This window comes from Phyllostomus hastatus, unplaced genomic scaffold (genome assembly GCF_019186645.2).
Source record: "Phyllostomus hastatus isolate PE091 unplaced genomic scaffold, TTU_PhHast_1.1 phas_contig_948, whole genome shotgun sequence".
NCBI lineage: Eukaryota > Metazoa > Chordata > Mammalia > Chiroptera > Phyllostomidae > Phyllostomus > Phyllostomus hastatus.
In genome coordinates, this window is record NW_025333993.1 from 8,321,300 (window position 1) to 8,342,316 (window position 21,017).

The window sequence follows — 21,017 nt, forward strand, 5'->3', positions numbered from 1 at the left end:
GCTTCCTTGCTGGGGGAGTGTTCTAGGCACCCGCCAGATTATCTGTATCTGTGCACCAGCTGGTGTTGTTGTGAGAGGCTGTGTTTGGCTTCAGCGAATTTTTTTTGAAGACTCATCTGCCCGTTTCCTGAGGGGTAATTTAGGAGTGCACCTGCCCACACCGCACTGAGTGTTGAGCAGTTTTTGACCAAACTCGGCATGACCCCCAGGCCCCACCCTCCCTATTCACCCAATCTCGACCTGGGTGACTTTGTTTCCCAAAATGAAAAAGTCTTGAAAGGGAAACGTTTTCTGATGTGCAAGAACTGAAACAAAAAAAAAACAAAAACAGCAGGAGCACTAAAAGGCAGACAAATCAATGCGTTCAGAGCTGTGGGGAAAAAAACATCTGGACAGGTGCATCCCATCACATGGAAAGTACTTTGAAGGTGACTGAAGTTCAAACCTGTAAGAATAAACACAGAGTTTTTTATAAGTAAATTCCGTCTTGGAGGGTCCCCCTCGCATGTTCCAGAACTTAAGTTCCTTCAGGGCGGTGGTAAGACTCCAGCCTCCCGGGTGACTTGGGCACGCGACGCCGCGCAGGCCCCCGTGGCGAGGGCTGGGACCCCCGGGCGCGCGCCCTGCCCAGCATCACCTGTGCTGCACACCTGCCCGGATCTGCGGTCAGCGGCACGGACAGCCACACCTGCTTCACGCATCCGACTGTCCCCACAGTCTGTGACGCAGGAGCTATAACCATCCCCATTTGTCAGAGGGGGTAAACTGAGGCCCAGGAAGATTCTGGAACTTGCTCCAGGGCGGAGGGGGGCTGCGGTTCAAATCCAGGCTCGCGCGTGCAGTCGTGTTCACACCGCCTCCACCGACGAGCGGCTCGTTGAATGCCCGAGACGACCCCACTGGGCGGGGTCTCTGTCTCCCCTGTTTCACAGACAAGGAAACACACAGGGGTCCCTGAGGCCACGTGCCAAACGCCCCCAGGCCTCGCCACTGGGCTTGGCTGCCTTCCTGAAGCCCCTTCCCTCTGCCGCCCGCCCGGCGGCCGAGCTGGGCTCTCCACCACCGTCACCTAGACGACGGCAGAGCGGCCGCCCCCCGGCTGGGCACCATGCTGGACACGAGCCTCAGCGTGGAACCCGGCGGGTGGCCGGGCGCCTTTGAAAGCCATGTGGTCCTGCAGCGCGGGAAGAGAAGGGTTTAGGTTGTCGGCTGAACGAGACGGACCAACAAGAGCTGTTTTATTTGAAAACCAAAACCATCTCGCAGCACGAGCTGGGGGTTCGGCTCCCGTGCGGCCTCGTCTGACGGGGGCGGGGTGGGGGGGGGGCGGCGGGCGGGCAGGCCAGGGAGGAAGGGCAACTCCACGTGAGCAGGGTTGGAGAGCAACAGCCTCAGCGTGCAATGTGGTTATGCCGCGTTCACAGCTCGGAGACGCCGCCGCCGCCGCGCACTCAGCACAGAAGCTTCTGGCAGAGGAAGCCCCGTGCTCCGGGAGCTGGAGGGGCCGAGATGGGGTCTCGAGTCCCCAGTGCAGTGACTGCGAGTCTGCGGACACGTTGCTTTGCTTCCCTGCGGCCGGGTGAACCACTGTGAACTGGGGCTGGGGCTGTAGAACTCGGGGTGCACCCCCCCATTGTGCCTGTTCCAGTCCAGGGCCGGAGAGCGTGCCCCCACACACAGGCCTCGTGTCACTGGCCTCGCTCCCATGTCACCACTGGGGGGAGCCCTTCCTTCCATCCCCGGGCATGAGAGGAGCCCACCCAGGGTGCTCTGACCGGAGGACACTCGGCTGGGGCCTCTGAGGCCCCGCAGTGGGCGAGCAGTTGCACGGTGCTACTCGGCCTCTCCCGTGGGTGCACAGGGAGGGGGGAGGCCGGTGGGTGCAGCCCAGGGTGTCTCCGGGGGCAGCCGCGTGCTGTGCGCTGTGGGGGATGAATGGTGGGTGACAGTGACAGGGGTCCTGCTGTGGGGCGGGTCCCCGCACAGGCCTCACGGCCTCCCTGGCTCTGTCCTCCTTCCCGGACTGGCTGAGGGAAGACCAGCCTCTCTGGCCCCCGTGTCACCAGCAACCACATCGACCACAGCCCCACTCCCTCCCTCCCCAGGAGCTGGGGTGACCCAGGGGTGACCCAGGGGTGGCAGGTGCCGCCCTGGTGTGCCCACACGTGTGTGGGTCAGTGGGCCGGAGGCCGCTGGCCGGGGCCCTGCCCCCCTGAGAAGGTCCGGGCTCGACGGGGTCGATGGGGCCACGCCGGCCCGCTGGCGGGGGGCTGTGCCCACCCAGGCGCTCTCCCCCTCATCTCACGAACACAAGCCGTTTTCACAGACTTGACCTCGCTCGGCTCTTGGACAAGCCCTGGCACGCAGGCAGGGCAGCGGGCACGGAGCTCGTGTGACAAGTGGCTCCAGGCTGAGAGGAGCGGGGACCCCACCACGAACTTCAGACAAAGTAGAAGGAATCCCCCCCCCCCCGCCCACCGCCCCGAAGTGGCAGCTCAGGGCTCACTGCCGGGACTGGGGCCGTGGGAACCAACCCCTGCTTCACTCCGCTGGGCCCGACCCGGCTCCCCCCGAGGTGCTCCCTCCGTGGTTACTGAAGTGTCCAGGACCAGCCCTGCACGGGCGCCCCACCCCCTCCTCAGTGGAATCAGGCAGAAGGGCCCCCTCGCAGGCAGGAGTGGGGAGGGGCCCGTGCAGAGGGTGGCAGGCCAGAGAGTGGAGGGGGGTCAGGGCGCAGCCACGACCTCAGCCCCGCCCCCAGCCCCGCCCCACCACCCACGTCTGCAGCCGGTCCCCTGCATGTGGGGGTGCAGAAGCCCCCGCTCTCACAGCTCCGGGTCTGCACACCCGTGCGTGGGACACAAAAACAGACACACGTACACTCTACCACGGCCCGTTCCAAAGAGCAGAGACACACCCCTATTACAAAGGTGTTTTATTTTACCCAAGAAAACATGGTTCTTTTAAAAGCACGCAACAGTTCACATCATTTTGAGTTAAAGCTGAAGGCCGGAGGTTCGTCTTCTGATAACGTCGCTGGGCAGCCAGGCGTCTCTTCTCCTCCCCCTGGGCCGGAGTCCCGGGGCCGGCAGGTCGCGCGCAGAGCCTGGGGAGCAAGACCCGGCGGTGAGTGGGGGGAAGGCAGCCACTGCGACCCCATAGAGACCACCAACACTCGTTGTTCATCGGTGAACTTGTTTCCCTTCAGAGAAGGTTTTATGTTTCCTGAGCTTCCACCACCACCATTTCCTTCCCACGGAAAAGTCCCGTTAGTTCAAAGCCAGGCTCTGGTGAGCCGGCAGCCTCGGAGGGGCCGGCCCCCCGCTGTCTGCCCCACCGCCCTGCACCTCTGGGCCCCCGTGGGTGGGGGAGCAGTGCTGGTGGCGGGCTCCCCTCCCCTCCAAGGCGTCACAGGCAAGCTCACTCAGCGACGCTGTGTGGGCGGCCTCCCCTCAGCCCATGGGGGCCGCTGGCCGGGGGAGGACGTGCTCCCTCCGCCTGCACCCGAGCGTCTGCCCGTGAGGATGAGGACGGTGGCTGCACCGTGGGCGGTGGGGCCCGGCCGGCCCTCCACCTGAATGGCCTTCTCAGCGGCGGCAGGAGGAGGGGCTGCCCCGCGGGGTGTGAGGCGGGTTGCAAACCACTCAGGCCTAGTAACAGCACCATCACCCCCCGTAAGCGTGTTTTTCGCCCCAGCGAGTCTCAAACACCCACTGGAGACCCCATGTCTGCCAACTCGTGGGCCCCGGGCACACGGGGGTTTGGAGGCCCCCACCCAGGAGTTTCCCTGGCCCCTTGCTGCTGAGAGCGGGACGGGTTTTCCAAAGAACGGGTGTTCGTCCTGCTGGGACCCCTGGCAGGCGGGGGGCCAGGCACCCGCACTTTAACGAGCCCCCCGCAGGCAGCACTGACCCACAGCTGCAGCGTTGGGGAAAACCCCTCGGGAACCCCGGCCCCCAGCTGAGCCCCCCATGCCCGCGGCAGCACAGCCCTGAACTCGGTCAGGGAGGGACGGGCCGGCTCGCTGTCACCTGTCCAACCTGAAAGGGGGCTGGAGGACGACCTCCTGGGGCCCCAGCTCGACAAACGTGTCCTGGGCGAGGCCGGTGTGCGCTGGGGCGGGCACTGGCGGGAGGCCCTCGGGAGGGACCCTCTGGCTGTGGGACCCACGTGCAAAGACTGCACAGGGGGTATGGGCGTCTGCTGCAGGGGCACAGCGTGGCGGGGACGAGGGTGCACCCCAAGGGACGTCGATGCCGTACCTGGAAGTCAGGCCTCACCCTAGAGAGGGGGGGCAAGGTCTCCCAGTCCCAGCCACGGCAGGGGTTTCACACGGGGACCCCCCCACCCCACCCCCCGCCTCGGCCAGCAGTGTCAGATACAAGTACCGGTGCTTCTAGTGGGTGCGCTCCCCTGGGAAGGCCTGCAGTGTCCCTGAAACTCTCCCGGGCCTGCCCCCTCCCCCACCCAGCGCCCCTGCCCCGGATGGGGGAGGGCCCCGCAGCGGGGCTCCGGGGCGGGCAGGGCGCAGGGGTCAGGATCGGCCTCAGCCCCGAGGGATGCAACGCGCTGACCGGCCGCCCGAGCCCCGTGCACCCCGCACTTGCGGAGCTGGTACCTGTGGGTTCCCCTCAGTCGTCCTTCTTCTCCGCCTGCTTCCTCTTCTCCGCCTGCAGCTGCTGCCGCTTGGCTTCCAGCCGCTTCCTTTGGTACATCTTGGCCCCGGCAAACGCCAGGCAGAGGATCAGCGTCTTGGCCGCCAAAATGTACAGCAGCAGGGGCACGTGCTCCAGAACCTGAGGGGGAAAGGGGCCGTCTGGGCGGTCTCCGTGCAGCACTCCCCGCACGCCCACGGCGCAGCAGCCCGCGCTGGGCGAGGACTGGCGAGGTCCCTGTCCCCGCATTGCTGACGGCCTAGTTTCAGCTCCGCCCTCCCGTCCCCTGGCTCCAGGCTCCACGGGAGGCCCACCGGCGGACAGCCCACCGGCGGACGGCAAACCTAATAACCCCGATTCCTCGCAGCCCGACCGTGCGCTGGGCCGATTGCCCAGGCCCTCGCTTCCAGGCGGTGGCATGGCCCAGCAGAAGGAGCCATGGCCAGGGGACCTGGGACACAGCTCTGCTCTGCTGCCGACAGAGTGGACAGCCCGCGGCCCCACCTGACCAGTCCCAGCTCTGCCTCTTCGCCTGCGAAGGGAGGCTGGGCTGGACCTGCCTTCTGGACTCCCCGCTTCACCGCACACCCCACAACCTCCCCCGGCTCCCGCCGCGCAGTGGCGCTGGCACCGAAGGTAGAACAGATGCAAAAACAATGCATCAGAACTCGAACCTGGACCAGACACCTAGGCACCGACCCCGGCACTCCCTGAGGAAGGGACGTGGGGGCCTCCGGCTGCGGCGAAGTCTGGGGAGTGGCCGGGGGCCTGCACACTCACTCTCTGCGCCCACCAGGGGGTCTGACTATGAACTTCCAGGGAGAACAGCAGCACGCAGGCAAACCCTACACTAGCCGTGCAGACAGGACTAGCAGGACGTGACCGGTAACTGGGGATGTGACCGGTAACCGGGGGCTTGTGGTGTGACTGCAGAGTCCCCCCAGACAAGGTGGGGGGTGCTCCTGTGGGGTCACCCTCATGCTCACAGACCGGGCGGGCCTCACCCCGATGGGTTTGTAAAGTAAAACATTAGCTATTGTTATGCTTCCTTCCTGAGTCTGCTTTTTCTTACTCTGAATTCTTACAATCAGGAGAAAGAGCAAACCCGAGCCATCCATGTCTAAATCTACTGTCACCTTCCAGTTCATGCTGGACCGACGGTGACGCCGCTCCCGGTCACTGCAGGGCGGGGGACGGGCACATGGGGAGCAGGAGCCGGACGGTCAGGCTCAGGCCGCGCCGGTCTGGAGGGAGAGAGGAGACACGTCAGTTCGGGCTCCGAGGAGCACCCGCTGGGGAGGCCTTCTCCCACGGAGAGAGGGCTTGCGAGCCGACAGCGAGCTCTGAGTCCGATCTGGAATTCCCTCTAAAGGTGGGGGACACCCGGGGACGGTGAGGCGGGGTGGGACAAGGCAGGGACACCGCCGGAGCACAGGACTCGCTCTGAGGCCGCACGGGTCACTGTCTTTAGGCTGTGCCACGCACCCCGAGACTCGGGAGGCTGGAGCTCTGGACGAGGACTCTACACGCTCTGGCGAGTGGCTCCCCTCTCGGCGGGGCCTCGGTCCATCTGTGAATGAAGACACGGGGCGGTCAGCTAGACGGGCTCAGGACCCCAGTCCTCCTGAAGCGTGGAGACTCCAGCACGGCAAGCAGAGCCTCGCTCCAGGGCGCCCAGCCAGGCTGGCGCGCGGCCGCCGGGGCACTGAAGAGTCCAGTCTGCACACCGGCCCCTGGGGGACGGTCCAGTCTCCGCTGCAGAGACCCGGCGCAGGGAGCCTGGTGACACGGCCAGGTCCCCCCCGCAGCGGGACCAGGACTCGGCCCCGCCCACGGCCCCCAGTCCCGTCCTGATGCCGGTGGTGAGGGGTCTTCTTTCCTGCGCTCGCAGTTCAAACGCGGAAAAGCGGCAGGAAGTCACGCAGGCCTTCAGGATGGCGCGAGAAAGATGAACTTCAGGGGCAATGTCTCAAAATCACTTTCCCTGACGTAAAAGCATCTACATAGAAAAAGTTCATGCCTCCTCTACTCAAGGTCATGGCATCTTGAAAACAAGCTGGCAGCTGGCACAAGATAGTCAAGTTTTCCCCGTGACTGTCTCAAGGTCAGATAAGCTCACGGCAGGAGTCCACGCCCCAGATCTGTGTGACAGGAGGACACGGAGCGCCTCGTCTCCTGTCGGCCTCTAGGGGGCAGCAGAGTCTGACCCGAGGGAACACACCCCGACCCTGTTATGTGACCTGTTGCTATAATTTCCACTTTGCCTGACCTCTCAGAGTCGCGGGCATTAGCCAGGGTGTTTATTAAAATACAATGGCTACAGTCGTGTAGAGTTTATTTTTACACCCCCTTTAATCAAGTTGCGTACAGAGTAGGAGAGTTCGGCTGTTTCTCCCTACATACCTAAGGAACTGATGTAAGACATTGATTCCCAAGGTCAAGGACAACACACAAGTCCAAAACACTCACAGGGGGAAATACATGGGAAAGGACGCCCAGGGGTCTGGCCCTCTAGCCGACACATACGGTGAGTCCTCACGGAACACGGTCTATGGGTTCTGCCACGTGAAGCAAAACGACATACATTGGAACCAGTTTTACAAGAGGCTCGATGATACAAGTAAGAATTAGGTTCCCACAACATCTCATCGAAGTTACAATGAGAAAACACGAGCCAAATGACCTTGTGGGAGGGTCTGTTGTGCTACATCAACGAGTGGGGTGACGCTGCACAAGTCACGTGGCCTCTCGTGCGCCTCCGCTCCCTCGCCTGTGATGTCTCCTCCGAGACCGGATGGCGCACGCTAAGCTCACGCTCAAATGTGGAAGGGCCAGATAAAGAGCAACCCTCACGGTTGCGAGACGCCTCTCCTTCCTTCCGCTACTGGCCAAGCCGAAGAAATAACAGGTGGCCTCCAGGGCAAGATGCAGCCACCGAGGACAGCAGGCAGGGCGCAAGGAGCCGGAGGGCCAGGAGCATGGGCATCTGGACCTGAGTCTTGGTGGCACCCAGGGCGGGACGTGTGACCTGGGGCCGGTCATAAACCTCTGTGCCCCCGAGCGCTCTCCTTTTTAAAATCAGACTCTGGAGAGCGCTTCTGCAGCTCTGGAGTTCAGAAGTCTCCACCCTCTCGGGTATCCCAGACTCGGACTGCAACAACACACCGGCAGCTGCCTGGCCTGCATCCCTGGAATGATCAAGTTCAAGCTCCTTGGGAGAGAGACACTGAACGTCAACCTGCAGACAGTGGAAGGGGCCTGGTGGGGGGGGGACCAGAGGACGGATCAGTGAGGTGCCCCCTCACCACTGCCTCCAACTAGAGGCTCCCCGGGGTCCCCAGTTACAGGCTCCAGCTCTGCGACGGTCTGCAGCTGCCTGCAGGACTGCCGCTGATGAGGGCCCAGAGAGCTAAAAATAGCAGCAGGCTGTCTGCCCCCTGCCATGGACACACCTCCTGCGAAATTAGAAGTGGGAGGCGGTTGGTGTCTGAGGGGGAACCGCGAGGCCAACAACGGGGGGGCAGTTCTGAGGCACAAAACCAATCAGAGGGCAGGAAATTTTCAGCTTCCCCTGGAAGGATTCACTCTTAGACGAATACTAGAAAATAATGGCTTAGATAGAAATAGTTCTATTTCCTTTCCTGCAAAAAAATCCTGATATTTTTCTTTGCCAGATTTCTCAAAAAAACAGAAGAGCTATTTGCTGATAAAGCAACACGGACCACGTAGGGCCCGTCATCGACTTTGCCTTCTTGGCGCACTTAGCGATTCAAGAGTGTCTCTCCCTCTCCGAGTCTCAACTCCTGCCAGGCATTCATGAGGCTGAGACCTCAGTCTGGGCTTTCCAAAGCTGTTCTCGGTCCCATCTCTACCCTTTCCACCAAACTCTCACCCAATCACCTGCATGAAGTAGGTGCGGGGAGGAGGGGGTCCCAGGTGGACCCCTTGGGCATCCCTTGGTGGACCTCGGAGCGCCACCCCCGGGCCAGCCGGGGTTCTCCGCGCCAGGGGGCTGGGTCTCAGAGGGCCTGTCGCCAGGTTTTGGCTGAGACAACCTGGCATGCTCTATAATCCGGCCACGGTCTCTCATGCCCGACATGTGGGGAGCAGCACCTGCCCCGCCCATATCCGAGGATGAGGACCACAGGCGGCCACTGCTTCCCCCACCCTTCCACGGAACAGGGCGCCCAGAACATTCGCCCGCCCCCCCAAACCCTTCCGAGACCAACAGCCTCTGGCCAGCACCCACCACGGGCCCCTCCCGGGCGGCGCGCCAGCCTAAAGACACCGCCCCCAGCCCCGGTCGGCGGACTTCGCGGCGCCGGAGGGTCCTGCCAGGTAGGCAGGCGGCTGGGGGCCTTGGCTGCCGTCACCCCCCAGTTCCTACCCGGGAGCCGGCGCCGCGCGGCCGGGGGCCGACTGGCGGGCCTTCTAGAGAAGGCGCGAACGCAGGGTCGCCCGCCGGACACCCCAGCGCCCCCCAGAGCCCTCGGGATTCAGGACAGAACCCGCTGACTCAACGTCACCCACTTACGCTCCGAGCCGCAGAAGCTGTGTGCCCCGTGGGGAGGCCAAGCAGGGATCCCGCAGCGCGGCAGGAAAACTACATGTCCCGAAATGCACTGCTCCGCGCGCTGGCGCAGCGGGCCCCAGCCGCCTGTGTGGGGGCGCAGCGCTACGCGCGCCGGCGCAGTAGGCCCACCACAGGTTCCGCGGTGCTGGTCTGCGGCGTGCTCTCATTCAAAACTTAGCCGACTCTAAGGGCGGTCGCAGCAGGGCAGGGCGTCGCGGGTCCCTTCTGCTCCAAGCGGTGCCTCATCCCCTGTGTGCTCCTCGTCACAGTGGGCGACAAACGACCCTGGGGTCCCCGGAAGTTTCCAAATTTAGCAGCAATGCACTCAATTTCCTTTGGGACCGTGGTGGGTACCCTCCCCCGCCCCGCCCCGCCCCACGGAGTCCTGGCCCATGCGAGCCCGCCCCAACCCGGACACCTGGGTGACAGAGGGGAGGCCCGAACCCAGCTCATCCTTCAATGGCTGGACACTGATGCACGGAGAGAGCAACTGAGGCATGCACACGTAGAGAAACAGTGTCAGCGTCTAGAGCACAGGGGGCAGGCACCACGCGGGCCGAATCTGGCCCTCCGCCTTGTTTTATCCAACCCGGCACCTTGTTTCTACCCTGAGGCAGCACGGAGCTCCTTGCCCCTAGTTAAGTAGTTACATTTACACAGTCCCAAAATTACATTCGGCCCTTTGAAGGCAACCCGGAGGCTGATGTGGCCCCAGGTGAAAATGAGTCTGACATCCCTGGAAAACCAGGCAGTCCGACTGCAGGTCCACCAGGACTGTGCGTGGTGATGAGGTGCAAACGTTAGGAGTGCCCAAGGGAGGGTATGGAGACAGTAACAAAATTGCTCAGCTCTAATCACTTTGAGGCTCGTGTCTAATAACAGGCATACAAAGGACATAGTACAGTCACCACCATTTCACAGACGGAAAAAAAAGTAGACACGGGGAGATTAAGGTAACTTGTCCAGGAGTTAAAGCCAGCGAGGATCCAGCTTTGTCAGGGCAACCAGCTTCCTTACCAAACCGCTTCTCACCCCTCCGAAGTAAGTGGGGTGGGGGTCTTCCGGAGCCTGCAGATCAAGCAGAGGGAACTCTAGGAGCAAACCGAGTGGGAAAGAAAAGCAACTTGAGTGAACCAGCATGTTCAGTTTCAGGGTGAAAGTGGCCAGCCTGGGCGTGGTGGGGACTGAGGCCGGAGGGGCAAAGTGGGGCTGACGGTCCCCACAGCCAGACACCCAGCATTCGTGTGAGGGTTCCCCGAGCTCCTCCCACCTCCCCAAAGTTGGGCTATAGCCATCTACTCTGTGTTGGGAACACACACTCTCCGTGATGATGAAATGTACTTATTTTTTTAAAAAGCAGATTCCCGCCCTGGCTGGCGTAGCTCAGTGGATTGAGCGCGGGCTGTGAACAAAAGTGTCACAGGTTCGATTCCCAGTCAGGGCACGTGCCTGGTTGCAGGCCATGACCCCCAGGAACCGCACATTGATGTTTCTCTCTCTCTCTCTCTTTCTCCCTCCATTCCCTCTCTAAAAATAAATAAATAAAAAATCTTTAAAAGAAAGATTGAGTTTACAAATACTATTTTTAAAAAAGTAGATTCCCCGCCCCCACTTCGTTTCATGCATCAAAGATAAACGAAGCCAGACCCTCGTGCAGGTGTTAAGGATACACTTTATTCCGTAACTCGGACCACAGGGAGGAGGGCCCCGCGTGGACCAGACTGGGCTTTGATGGGCAGGGGCAACTGGGTCAAGTTTCGAAGGGGGACCCAGAGTGGGGGCACTTGAGCGGGATTAAGGAGGTGGGAACTCCCAAAAAGCAAGGAGTGCGTCCATCGGACGGGGTTTGTTGATAGGTGGTATCTGGAGGGGAGCCGCTCCTTTTTTTTTTTTTTAACACATTTCTTTAAGATTTCATTTATTTACTTATTTTTAGGGAGAGGGGAAGAGGGTGAAAAGGGAGAGAAGCATCAGTGTGTGGTTGCCTCTCATGCTCCCCCTACTGGTGACTTTGTGCTGCGGCCAGGGTCCCCGGTTGGGAGAGCATAAGAGGCAAGAGCCGCTTCTGTCTTGATGAGGAGAGGCCGTGACGCCAAGTCAGAGGTAGGGGACCCACCAGCAGGGAGAGTCCACCTCCTCGAAGGTTGTTGACATTTCAAAGAGACACGACAGTTCTGGGCAGCGCATCTCAAAGGTGGAGACAAAGGATTTATCATTGCAAGCTTCCTGGAGCAAGCTTCTTTACAGGGGAAGTGGGGGCAGGCTGACGTGCCTCTCACCAGGGGTTGGCCAGACCCAGCTGGCAGGTTGCCTTTCTTCGGCTGGCACTTTGGAGGGGGCTGGGGTCCTCTTAGGGCTGCAGCAGGTACTTTGAAGGGGGCTGGGGTCCTCTTAGGGGTGCAGCGCTGAGCAGCCGGAGGCTCTGCTGTTCAAGTCTCTCAGTGTGGCAAGAGGGCCCAGAGGCGCCTGGCCAGAGTCCATCAAAGGAGAGCATGTTCATCCCCTGCTGGAAACCTTGCTTCCCTGTCTGGGTCCAGACCCACGGCCTGGGTTCCGTAGCTTGCATAGCTGCTGTGGGCACCCTGGGATGGATGTTCTGTGTGCACAGCATTCCTGGGTTCCTGATCTGAGGGAGGAAGCCGCTCCGGCCACATCTCCCCTTGGAATATGAATGGCTTCTCCTGACACTGTATCCAGTACTTCTGGTGGTGTTGCCGAAGCGCTCACGGGGACACAGGGGAGGCCTCACCCCAGTGACAGCGTCCAGGTTCTTGTCAACATGCAAGAAAGTATTCAAGGGCGAGACAGACTCAGTGGAGCGCAGTAGGTTATTAAAGTGACAGCACACACTCGGGAAGGAGGGGAGTGTGGGCAGACTCGGAGTGAGTTGTAGGGGTGGGGGCGGGGCTGGTGGAGGGGCGGGGCTGCTGGAGAGGGCGGGGTTGGTGGAGAGGGCGGGGCTGGTGGAGGGTTTTATTGGCTCTGGGCACAGGGAGGGTAGGCGGCGGCTGGTGGTCTCTGACGCTGGGGCGGGGGTGGTCGTCAGCACACTGAGTCTCAGTCCCTCCTCTCTGGACGGCGGCCTGGTGGCCCGGACGGCACAGCAGCTTCCAGACTGCGACGTAGGTCAACACGGCTGCCAACTCCGGCTGAGGCCGGTTTTTATTTGTCTCGACGACGTCTTACCCCAGGAATCTGGGAGGGGAGCCTCGAGGGGCCAGGTGTCCGGCTCTAAACCCATAAACCCCGGAGCATGCCTTGAGTAAAGGCTCCTCTTTTGAATTTTGTCTTCATGCCCCAAGGCTTGAGGGCCCCCTCACCGTGGAGCTGAGCAGATGGGGAGAAGAGGGAGGGGAAGGGCGGGCCAGGGGCCCCGAGGCTCCAGGAAGCCCCGGCCCAGGCATTGCTCTCGCTGTTGAGTTCCTTCTCCAGGCTCCTCCGAGGGAGTCCACTGAGACCCGCGTTAGGCCCGCCCCGCCCCCCGGTCCCTGCTCGGCCGGCTTTGCGTCGATCTGTGTGGTGACCTTGTCACCATCTGTCATCGTGCTGTTTGCGAACCTGACTTCGTCAGTGCCCAGGGGTCTAGGCTGGTGAGCCCAGGAGATGATGCCAGATGTTGCTTCTTAAGTGAACGGATGAATCACCTGATCCGTGGGCCACAGACTCGGCATCTATACGTGAAACGGTCTGACAAAATCATAGGGACCTCCCGGGTGCCGTCCATACCTCTCCCCCCCTGCCCCCCGCACCCCGCATGGCCCTGACACTTTGCTTCTGGTCAGGCTGTGTTTCCACCAATGTGACATCAACTAAAACGACAGTTCCTCGGCACGGAAAAGACGTCTTTGGCCCCCAGTCCTGCTCCAAAGAGCAAGCATCCGTCCCCGAGGGGGAGGTGTCCCTGTCTTCGGCGACCAACCACGTGACACGTAGGACAAGTCCCAGCAGAGGGCGAGGAAGTCGGAGTCCGCTGAGCGGTGGCCTTCTGGACGGGCGGCGTGGCCCGGGCGTGTCCCCACGTCCAGGTGTCGGAGGTTGGCTTCTTGGCCCGTCACGGGGCTATCTGGAACCCCACCGCGCCCGGGTTCTCGTGGACGGCGGCCCGGGCCTCCTCCAGGTGCGGGGTCTGGCTCTTGTACTTGGCCTGCCAGTCGTCCACGATGTACTGGTGGTAGGGGTCGTTGGAGTGCTCCCGCCGCTTGGACTTGACCGTGCTCACCAGGATGGCCACGACGATGAAGGAGAACATGCCGATCATCACCAGGAGGTACAAGACCACGTAGTAGAAGTTCTCCGCCGCCACCTTGGCCTGGATGGCATCCTGCTCCGCGGTCGTGTTCCTGCGCCAGCTGTCCATGTACGTGATGAAGATCCTCCTGAAGGCGTCTTCTAGCGCCCGCGTCAGGTTGGACGCGGCGGCCATGCTTCCTGCCTGCCACAGAGTAAAGAGAGAGGAGGACAGGTGAAGCCGGTTTTTAAGGAGGGGTCCTTTCCCCGTGCGCCTACCATAAGGGATGCGCGAGGGGCATGCGAGAGAGGGAGAGTAAGAGTTATTTCTTCTCAGCCTGGTCGGAGATGGATGGAGTGCTTAGTTTTTCATGCTTTAAGCTTCTCGTGTGCAGTTTTTGCACGCATGACGTCTGACCAAAGTTCAGTGAAGGACATGAAACCACACATAGTACGACCCCAATTTACAGATGTAAATAAATGTCTGTGTGCCTGTGAAAATGGGAAAAAGGCCGGAAATAAATAGTTTGAAATGTTCATAGTGGGCAGTATGCTTAAAGAATTTTTTTTCTTGTTTACACCTTCCTCCTGTTTCAAGTTGTCTCTGATAACCTGGCGGGACTTTGTTTTCAGAGCGATCGGCGACCTCACAGGTCAGCGAGATGCCTTGTTCGTGTGACAGGCACGCGGCCAACACCGGCCGCCCAGAGCAGCGGCTCCGGCACATTCTGTGACTTCCGAGGGCTGTGGGGTGGAAGCTTGCAAAGGGTCATGGGCAGCCTTTGGGGTTCGGGTCACACTCCGTGCCAAGGCAGGGCTGTTCCCAAGTCCACACAAGAGACAGCCAGGTGTACCCAGGTGTGGAAGAGCGTTTCAGATGAGAGACACAGCCACTCCCTGAGACACCACCAAGTTTCTCCCACCCGCTCCCCTCGCTGCCCTCCGCGTCCCTGCCCGGCCGCCAGCATCTCTCCCCGGGTGACGCCACACTGTGCGATGCCACACCGGGCTCCCCGGAACCCCCTCCTGGGGTCACCCGGCCCCTCTGCCCCGCCCAGCAGGCCACGTGCTCGTTTAAAGAGGGAAAGGACACCACATCGTTCCCTGGATTTAAAAACAACCCAGCGCCCTCCTGTTGTTCCCCAGACCCCAGCTCCGTCAGGGTCCCCGGGCCCCTCTCCGGGTCCCCCGCCCTCCCTGCCGTCTGGCCAGACACACCGGCCTTGCCCCCCCCCCGCCCCCTGTCCCTCAACACCGTTCTCCTGCTGCATGACGGTGGTGCATCCTGTTCCCTCGAGCTGGACCTCCCCCGGGGCCCTGCTCTTCCCTGGCCACCTCCTCAGCGCCCGGGCCCAGTCCCAGCCCAGCTGTCACTTGGCCCGCTCTCGGTCAGCACCCTCCCCATCTTCTCTCCAAGCATCGTGTCTTCTTATTTCTCCCGGGAGTCCCCTTCTGGGTCTGTGGCCACCACATGTGCATATCGCCGGCGCGTGCGTGTGACCCTCGCTCTGTGGTCTCGTCGTTGCCCCTCCCCCGTCCTCTCCAAGGGGCAGGGGTTGCATCACCTGGGGTCCCGAGAGGGGCCACCACAGAGCCTGGCCCCCCATCGGCCCGCAGTGGACGCCTGGCAAACAGAAGGAGGGCACTGGCCGGGCAGCGAGGGCGGATGCGGGGACTCCGTGCGTGCATGCTCGGTGCGGCGGCGCACACCCAGCCACGACGACCCAGGGTGTGCACGGTGGTGACGGTGGGACCGGCGGGACCCAGAGCCCAGAGAATGGGGCTGGACGAGGCGCACGGACGGAGCAGGCAGGCAGGCAGAACGGGCACTGGAGGGGTGGGCAGGCAGAAACCCGTGGGCCTGCAGTCCTCCCAGTGGGGTACAGCCCCAATGACTGTCCGCACGGGGTGGGGCGGGGGGGCCCGGGCCCTGGGGGAGCAGCGCCTCCTCTCCCAGCGAGTACCTTCCCTTCCTCCCTTGGAAAGGGGTGCTTTGGACCTCTGCCCCCCCTGCCCCCGGGCAAGGGGCTCAGAACCATTTCCAGGACTTTCTCCCTAAATAAACGTGCCTTCCCTTCACCTTCCTCGTGGGGAAGCACTGTAACTAAGGTGACACATTCCTCACTGTGACGTTCTGGGCTCCATCACTCACGGAGCTCTCGGATTCCACCCCCATCAGCCCCCCACAAAGCCAGGTGGGTCGAAAAGGAACCGGACAAACAGATACGTTTGCCCCACGGCGCACACCAAGCACATCCCCTGAGCCATGTGGCAGAGATGCGCCTTCCCCCTCAAATAACATGCTTCACCGTGACGGAGTGCGGCCAGGTGGCCTCCGTCCGACTCAGGACGCTCCACCGGCTCCTTCGCCCTCGAAGAGACAAGATCTGCCCATCGAGGGGGAGTTCGCACCAGTCTCATCTTCCAAAGACCCCGCGCCCCAGCCCCCGCGCCACGCCAGGCCTGTCCCCTGAAGATGGGGCGGGTGCCGCCCCCTCCCGTGTCCTCGCCCTCCCTCCCTCCGTCCCAGCCCTCCCCCACGGCCTCTGCAGTGAAGACAGCCATCCTTCCGCAGCGTGTGCGTGGAGCCCCTCCTGCCCCCACTGGACAGGATTCCTCCTGTTCCCAGAGCCAGGGCGAGCACTGGGCTGCGGGCAGAGGCCGCTGGGAAAGCGCCGAGAACTACACTCAGAAACCACGGGGCTGCTGGTGGGTAAGAAGACCCTCTCAACCCGGGGTGAGGGTGAGTGTGGGGGGTCCAGACTGAGCCACTGGGGACAGGAGCGGCTGTGTGTCCTTTCCGAGGGGCCGAGGAGGCTGGAGCTACTCCAGGTGTTTTGCTAGTTGGACAGCACGTCTCTGAAGGGACAGCAGCTCGCACCAGGCCACGCGAGGACCTGACTTGTGTCTGGTCCCCCAGAGAGCGGGCGGCCTGGCAAATTCCTGAGGGGCTGGGGCTCCTGTGCCCACTGAGCCCCCAAGAGGTCTCCTGCCGGGGTCCATCAGTGGAGGGGTTCCTCGAGGGGAGGATGGGCGTCAAGGCCCCAGTATCACAGGAAAGGACAACAGGACAGGCCACCCTCACTGTCACCACAATCCTGCGAACATTCTCACCAAAGCCGCCCAGCTGCTTCCCACCACTTGGGACGTGTCCTGGCAGGTGCTCAGCTGCCAGATGCCTGTCCCTGCAGGGCCCCGGGAGAACTGCAAACGGAGGACAGATGCCACGGTGACACTGCGTGAGGTTCCCAGGACAGCGAGCTCCGGGGAAGCCTCCCTTTCCACAGCTGGAACGGATGGGGCCCTTCCAGTGAGCTTGGGGGGAGTGAGGACCCAGGAGAGAGGACAGACCCCTGAGGTCGCCTTGGTCTCCCAGTGACTCTCCCCGAACCGCCTGCGGGAGAAGACAGGCAGTTGCTGCGGGACAGAGGAGCGGGGTGTCTCCCGACTCACCGTACAGACAGGGGTTTGCTCTCGTCCCCTCAGAGCCGCTGGCTGGGGACACCTGGCCCCGAGCTTCTCCCAGCCTCCGAGGCTGGGCTGGAACCCCCTTCCCGGAGCCGCTTCTGTGAACGTCTCCAATTGTTCGGTGACTCGTTTACTGTGCTCACTCGGTGACCCCGGAGACCCCTCGGTGATGGGGGATTGTGACCTTGAGCTTACGAGGAGGAAACTGAGGCTGAGAGCTCAAGGTCACTGGGGTCCTGACGAGGCTGGGGACAGGGTTTGCCTCTTCATCTGCAATCCTGGCCCGTCACCGTGCGTCTGGTGAGCGAACGAGTGTCCTCTCCCGTGCGCTGTGCAATTCAACCGGAAACTACTAGAATGGTGATTTTTAACTCATCGGCAGGAGAAGGGAAGGGCAAGGTAGGGAGGGTTTGCAGATGCCTTGAAAATTTTTTTAAAGGTTCATTTTATTTTTCCCCTTAAAAGTGTATGTATGCACACAGGAAGCTCTCCGATCAGTTTCAGGGGGCTCCCGGGCCCCCTAAAGCCTGTCCAAGAATCTCTGCAATTAAATGCCTTCCGTGCGGAGTGCAGCAGGCGTAGGCGGGGCTTGCTGCAGGTGGGGGCGTGGCCAAGGTCGCTGGCGGGGGCGTGGCCACGGTCGACGCCTGCTGGAGCTGATATTGCTTGTTATTTGCTCAGTTAAAGCTACTCAAACGGGGACAAAGGCCGCGGCGAAGCAGAGCCGGAGGTGCTTTCTGATAAGACTCACTCACTGAGCGAAAAGGGCCTAAGCGTTGACCCCTGGCCAGGCTGAAAAAGTCAAGTCCAAGGTGGATTCCCTTCTGGAACACTGTTGCCTGAGACCTGGCTGAGCGGTCGCCGGTCTGGCCCACAACCCCAGGAAATAACCAAACCACAGCGCGAGAAAGCAGTTCCGTCGACGGACATGCGAACACATTCGAATAGATTTGGCACGTTTCTGACACCCAGAAGAACTGTCCCGGAGAGATACCGACTGTGTTGGGAGCGCACGCTCATCCCTTGTCTGAGAAGAAGCGCGCAGTACCGCGGGTTCAGTGATGCGAGGGCCGCCGTTGTTTATGTTCTGTTGAACCAGCTGAAACTGCTGTGCATGTAGGTGAAAATGGCCGAATATTGGCAATTTCACATGGTTCAAAGCAGTATTCACACATGTGGACATGCATATCTCAGATATTTTCAGTAAAGGGCTCTCGCTTTAAAAAGTAAAGCACGTGGGCCCTGAGGGATCGTCGAGGCAGGCCTGCTCGTGCGGCAGGGGGAACACTTCTGGCCTACATGTCCAAGGTCACCGGGCTTGCACGCTGGCCACTCTGCAAGGACAAGACACCCAGCCACTCGCCTGGCTGGCTGGCACCCACCCCGTCCTAGCAGGAGCCGCACAGTCTAACAACCTCCATTCTCGGCATCTGGGGCCGGTCAGCTCCACGGGGCCAAAGAAGGGACACCGAGACCACGGCTTGAGCTCACACGTGTGGCCAAGGTGTCCCTGTCTGCAGGACACACGCAGCCTCCTGTCTGCAGCTGCGCCTGTCACAAGGGGGCGCAATTCAGCAGCGGGGCCATCTGACCCCACGGGAAAGGGCCACCCACTTGCTCCCCAAACCCATAGTTCTCCTTTTTGGAAAGATGGGGGTTCATTAGCATCACCTGGGCCTACAAAAGGCAACAAAGTCTTTCATTTGTATATGAAGAATAGCAAAAGATACCATTTACTATGAAATTCCCATGAAAAAGTTTCAAAATGTTCATCCGGGGCAATTACTGAAGAAATGAGAAAACCATCACCAGAAAGACAAGGAGGAGGAGAGGCTGGCGGGAGAGAGAGAGAGAGCCAGGAATCATTTTAAGAAATCATTCCTTTTACGATTTTCTGGCAAAGGAAACAGCTTTGTTACTAGAGCCCTCAGAAACATGAAGATAAGGACTCTGCAGTGGAGGCCGACTCACCTGCGCAGCGTGTGAAAGCCCGCCGCGGCCAGGGTCCGCCTTGCTGCCCGGCGGGCAACCGCAGAAGGGCGGGGGGCGAGGGGGGGCGGAAAGCTCAGCCTGCGCGCACCCTGGACACCGAGGGAGGCCCCGGCCGCCTGCAGCCGCAGCCCTCGAGGCCCTTGCAGCCCTCGCTGGGCTCTTATGAAGCCTGATGTTTACTCTCATCTCACGTGGAGAGTTACATGCCGCCCGGAGTCCGCAGCGCGCCCTGGGGCCCGAGCGGGGGTGCCTGCTTGGAGCCTGGCACCGGGCACAAGGTGACGCGCTCCCTCTCTGGCCGTGACGCCAGCTCCAGCCAGGACGGTGTCTGGCGCATTGGGCCACCCTGTCCCTGTCCTTGTCCCGGAGACTGAGCGGGCATCGCCGCGCCCCAAGGAACCTGCGCACAGCGGAGCGTTTTAGATAGGCCACCTGGGGGAGGGGGCGGCCGGGTGGGCGGAGGAGAGGGCCAGTGTGACTCGATACAGGCGCCCTGTAAGCCAAACTCTGTCGAAACACTCCTCCCCGAGACGATTTCCAAAGCCTTCGCGCCGTCTCATAAAACAGCAGTGGCCGCCGAAGGGCGGCACGTGGAGGAGACGGGAGCACAGCCCGCGGCGCCTCGGGAGGGCGGAGCCAACTCCGTGTACCCCGAGGTCCTGTTGCGTCCTGGTGGGCGCTCCCCCGCGGTTGGCAGAGCTGGCTGGGTGAGCGCGCGCGCTCCTGTGAGGCCCAACGGGGTCCTTCCAACGGCCGCCACTGCGCTGGGGTCCCGGCGCCCCGGCCCGGCCCGGCACAGAGGGACCAGAGGCCGGCCGGCCGGGGGAACAGGAGGAAGAGCCAGGCCTGGAAGCCAATGCCGAGCGCACACTCCAGCCAAAGCACCCTAGGGCCCCGGGGGCAGGAGGAGGGCACGGCCCTGTGGCGCCGCTGTGCGCTGCGCGAAGGGAACCTGGTTTAACAACAGGACTTTCTCCTTAAACGGGGTTTTGAAGGGTTAGGTTTGGGGTTCACCACGGGGGCGGGGCAGAGGAGGACTGTGGGGATTTAAAACTGTCTACACGAACTACTGTTCGTGCACTGGGCGCCATCGGAACAAACACTAGGGTCTCCGTAACTGCACCCGCTTCTCACGACACTGCTTGTGCTAGAAGGTGGCAGGTGAGGCAAACCCCGGAACCCCGGGGCGGGGGGGGGGGGGGGCGGGACAGGAATGGTGCTGGGCTGCAACGCGGGCCAGTCTCCCGGGAATCTCCGGGGAGGTGGTGCCACCTGCTGGTGGCAACTAGGAACCGCGCCCAGCCTTGCCCGCAAGCAGCCCCGGCTGTGCAGCTTCATTGTAGCGTTCTTCCCTCGCAAAGCTGAAGAGAGCCCGAACAGAGCGCAAGGGTGCCCTGGGGCGAGTAGAGGCAGCGCCGCAAGGCCACACACACGTCCTGGAGGCTGGGGGCGTGGCGTTGGAGGCTGGCAAACCAGAGGAGCCGGCCACTCAGTGTTCCTGATCTTCGGTCGCGTCCTGGGTCAGACGGAGCGAACACGAACTCCCACCTCCCTGGGTCATCACAGAGGTTAGATGACGTAATGGATGGGAAGCCCTGAGTACAGAGCCTGGCCCTTGGCAAGAGCGTTAGTCAGCCACTGCGTATGAGCTGTGGCTGTTATTCTGGAGAGAAATAAGCAAGACGACGTGGCAGTGAGACACGTGGCAGCCGGACTAGACCTCGCCAGGGAAAAGAACGTTCCAGCACCGGGGGAAGAGGAGCTCTCCTGTGGCTTATTTTTATTGTTTCCACTTTTTATCCTTCTTTAAACTGAATGTTTTGGGGTGACACTGGTTACTAAGATCATATAGGTTTCAGGTGTCCGGTTTTATGATATTGTACCTCGCATTATGCATGATCCCACCTGAGCATTGTACATTAGCTGTGCATTGCATTGTGTGCCCACCTCCAGACTCAGTGGTTTGTCTTTAGGGGGCTCTGCCCGCGGCCCTGGCTCACACCACTTGACTGGGAGGAGGCGGGTGCAGGAGCGAGGGACCCGCGTCTCAGTGACAGGCTGGGGGAGCACGCGGAAGGGGACAGTGCTGTGTTGTGTGCCCC

General features: G+C 61.6%; 2 protein-coding genes across 4 annotated transcripts; both read right to left on the reverse strand.

The window, feature by feature from the left end:
• Window positions 1-2,920: 2,920 nt before the first annotated feature.
• On the reverse strand, window positions 2,921-9,310 carry SMIM11 (small integral membrane protein 11). 2 transcript variants are annotated; one of them, XM_045852538.1, is made up of 5 exons: window positions 9,190-9,310; window positions 6,141-6,225; window positions 5,792-5,899; window positions 4,619-4,796; window positions 2,921-3,106 (listed from the first exon to the last, which is right to left on the reverse strand). In XM_045852538.1, exons 3-4 carry the CDS (start codon window positions 5,801-5,803, stop codon window positions 4,632-4,634), a joined length of 177 nt encoding a protein of 58 aa, XP_045708494.1. In that variant the 5' UTR covers window positions 5,804-5,899; window positions 6,141-6,225; window positions 9,190-9,310; the 3' UTR covers window positions 2,921-3,106; window positions 4,619-4,631. The 2 variants fall into 2 exon arrangements, with proteins under 2 accessions (XP_045708494.1, XP_045708495.1); XM_045852539.1 differs by lacking the exon at window positions 9,190-9,310 and adding an exon at window positions 9,043-9,061.
• Window positions 9,311-10,887: 1,577 nt separating this feature from the next.
• Window positions 10,888-19,058, reverse strand: KCNE2 (potassium voltage-gated channel subfamily E regulatory subunit 2). Of its 2 annotated transcripts, XM_045852546.1 has the most exons (3): window positions 18,895-19,058; window positions 16,909-18,474; window positions 10,888-13,660 (listed from the first exon to the last, which is right to left on the reverse strand). In XM_045852546.1, the coding sequence occupies exon 3, from the start codon at window positions 13,649-13,651 to the stop codon at window positions 13,280-13,282; it is 372 nt and encodes a 123-aa protein (XP_045708502.1). In that variant the 5' UTR covers window positions 13,652-13,660; window positions 16,909-18,474; window positions 18,895-19,058; the 3' UTR covers window positions 10,888-13,279. The 2 variants fall into 2 exon arrangements, with proteins under 2 accessions (XP_045708502.1, XP_045708501.1); XM_045852545.1 differs by lacking the exon at window positions 16,909-18,474.
• Window positions 19,059-21,017: the final 1,959 nt, after the last annotated feature.

Excerpts from the sequence above, each read along its gene's own strand:
- KCNE2 (XM_045852545.1), bottom strand. The coding sequence starts at position 13,651 with ATGGCCGCCGCGTCCAACCTGACGCGGGCGCTAGAAGACGCCTTCAGG.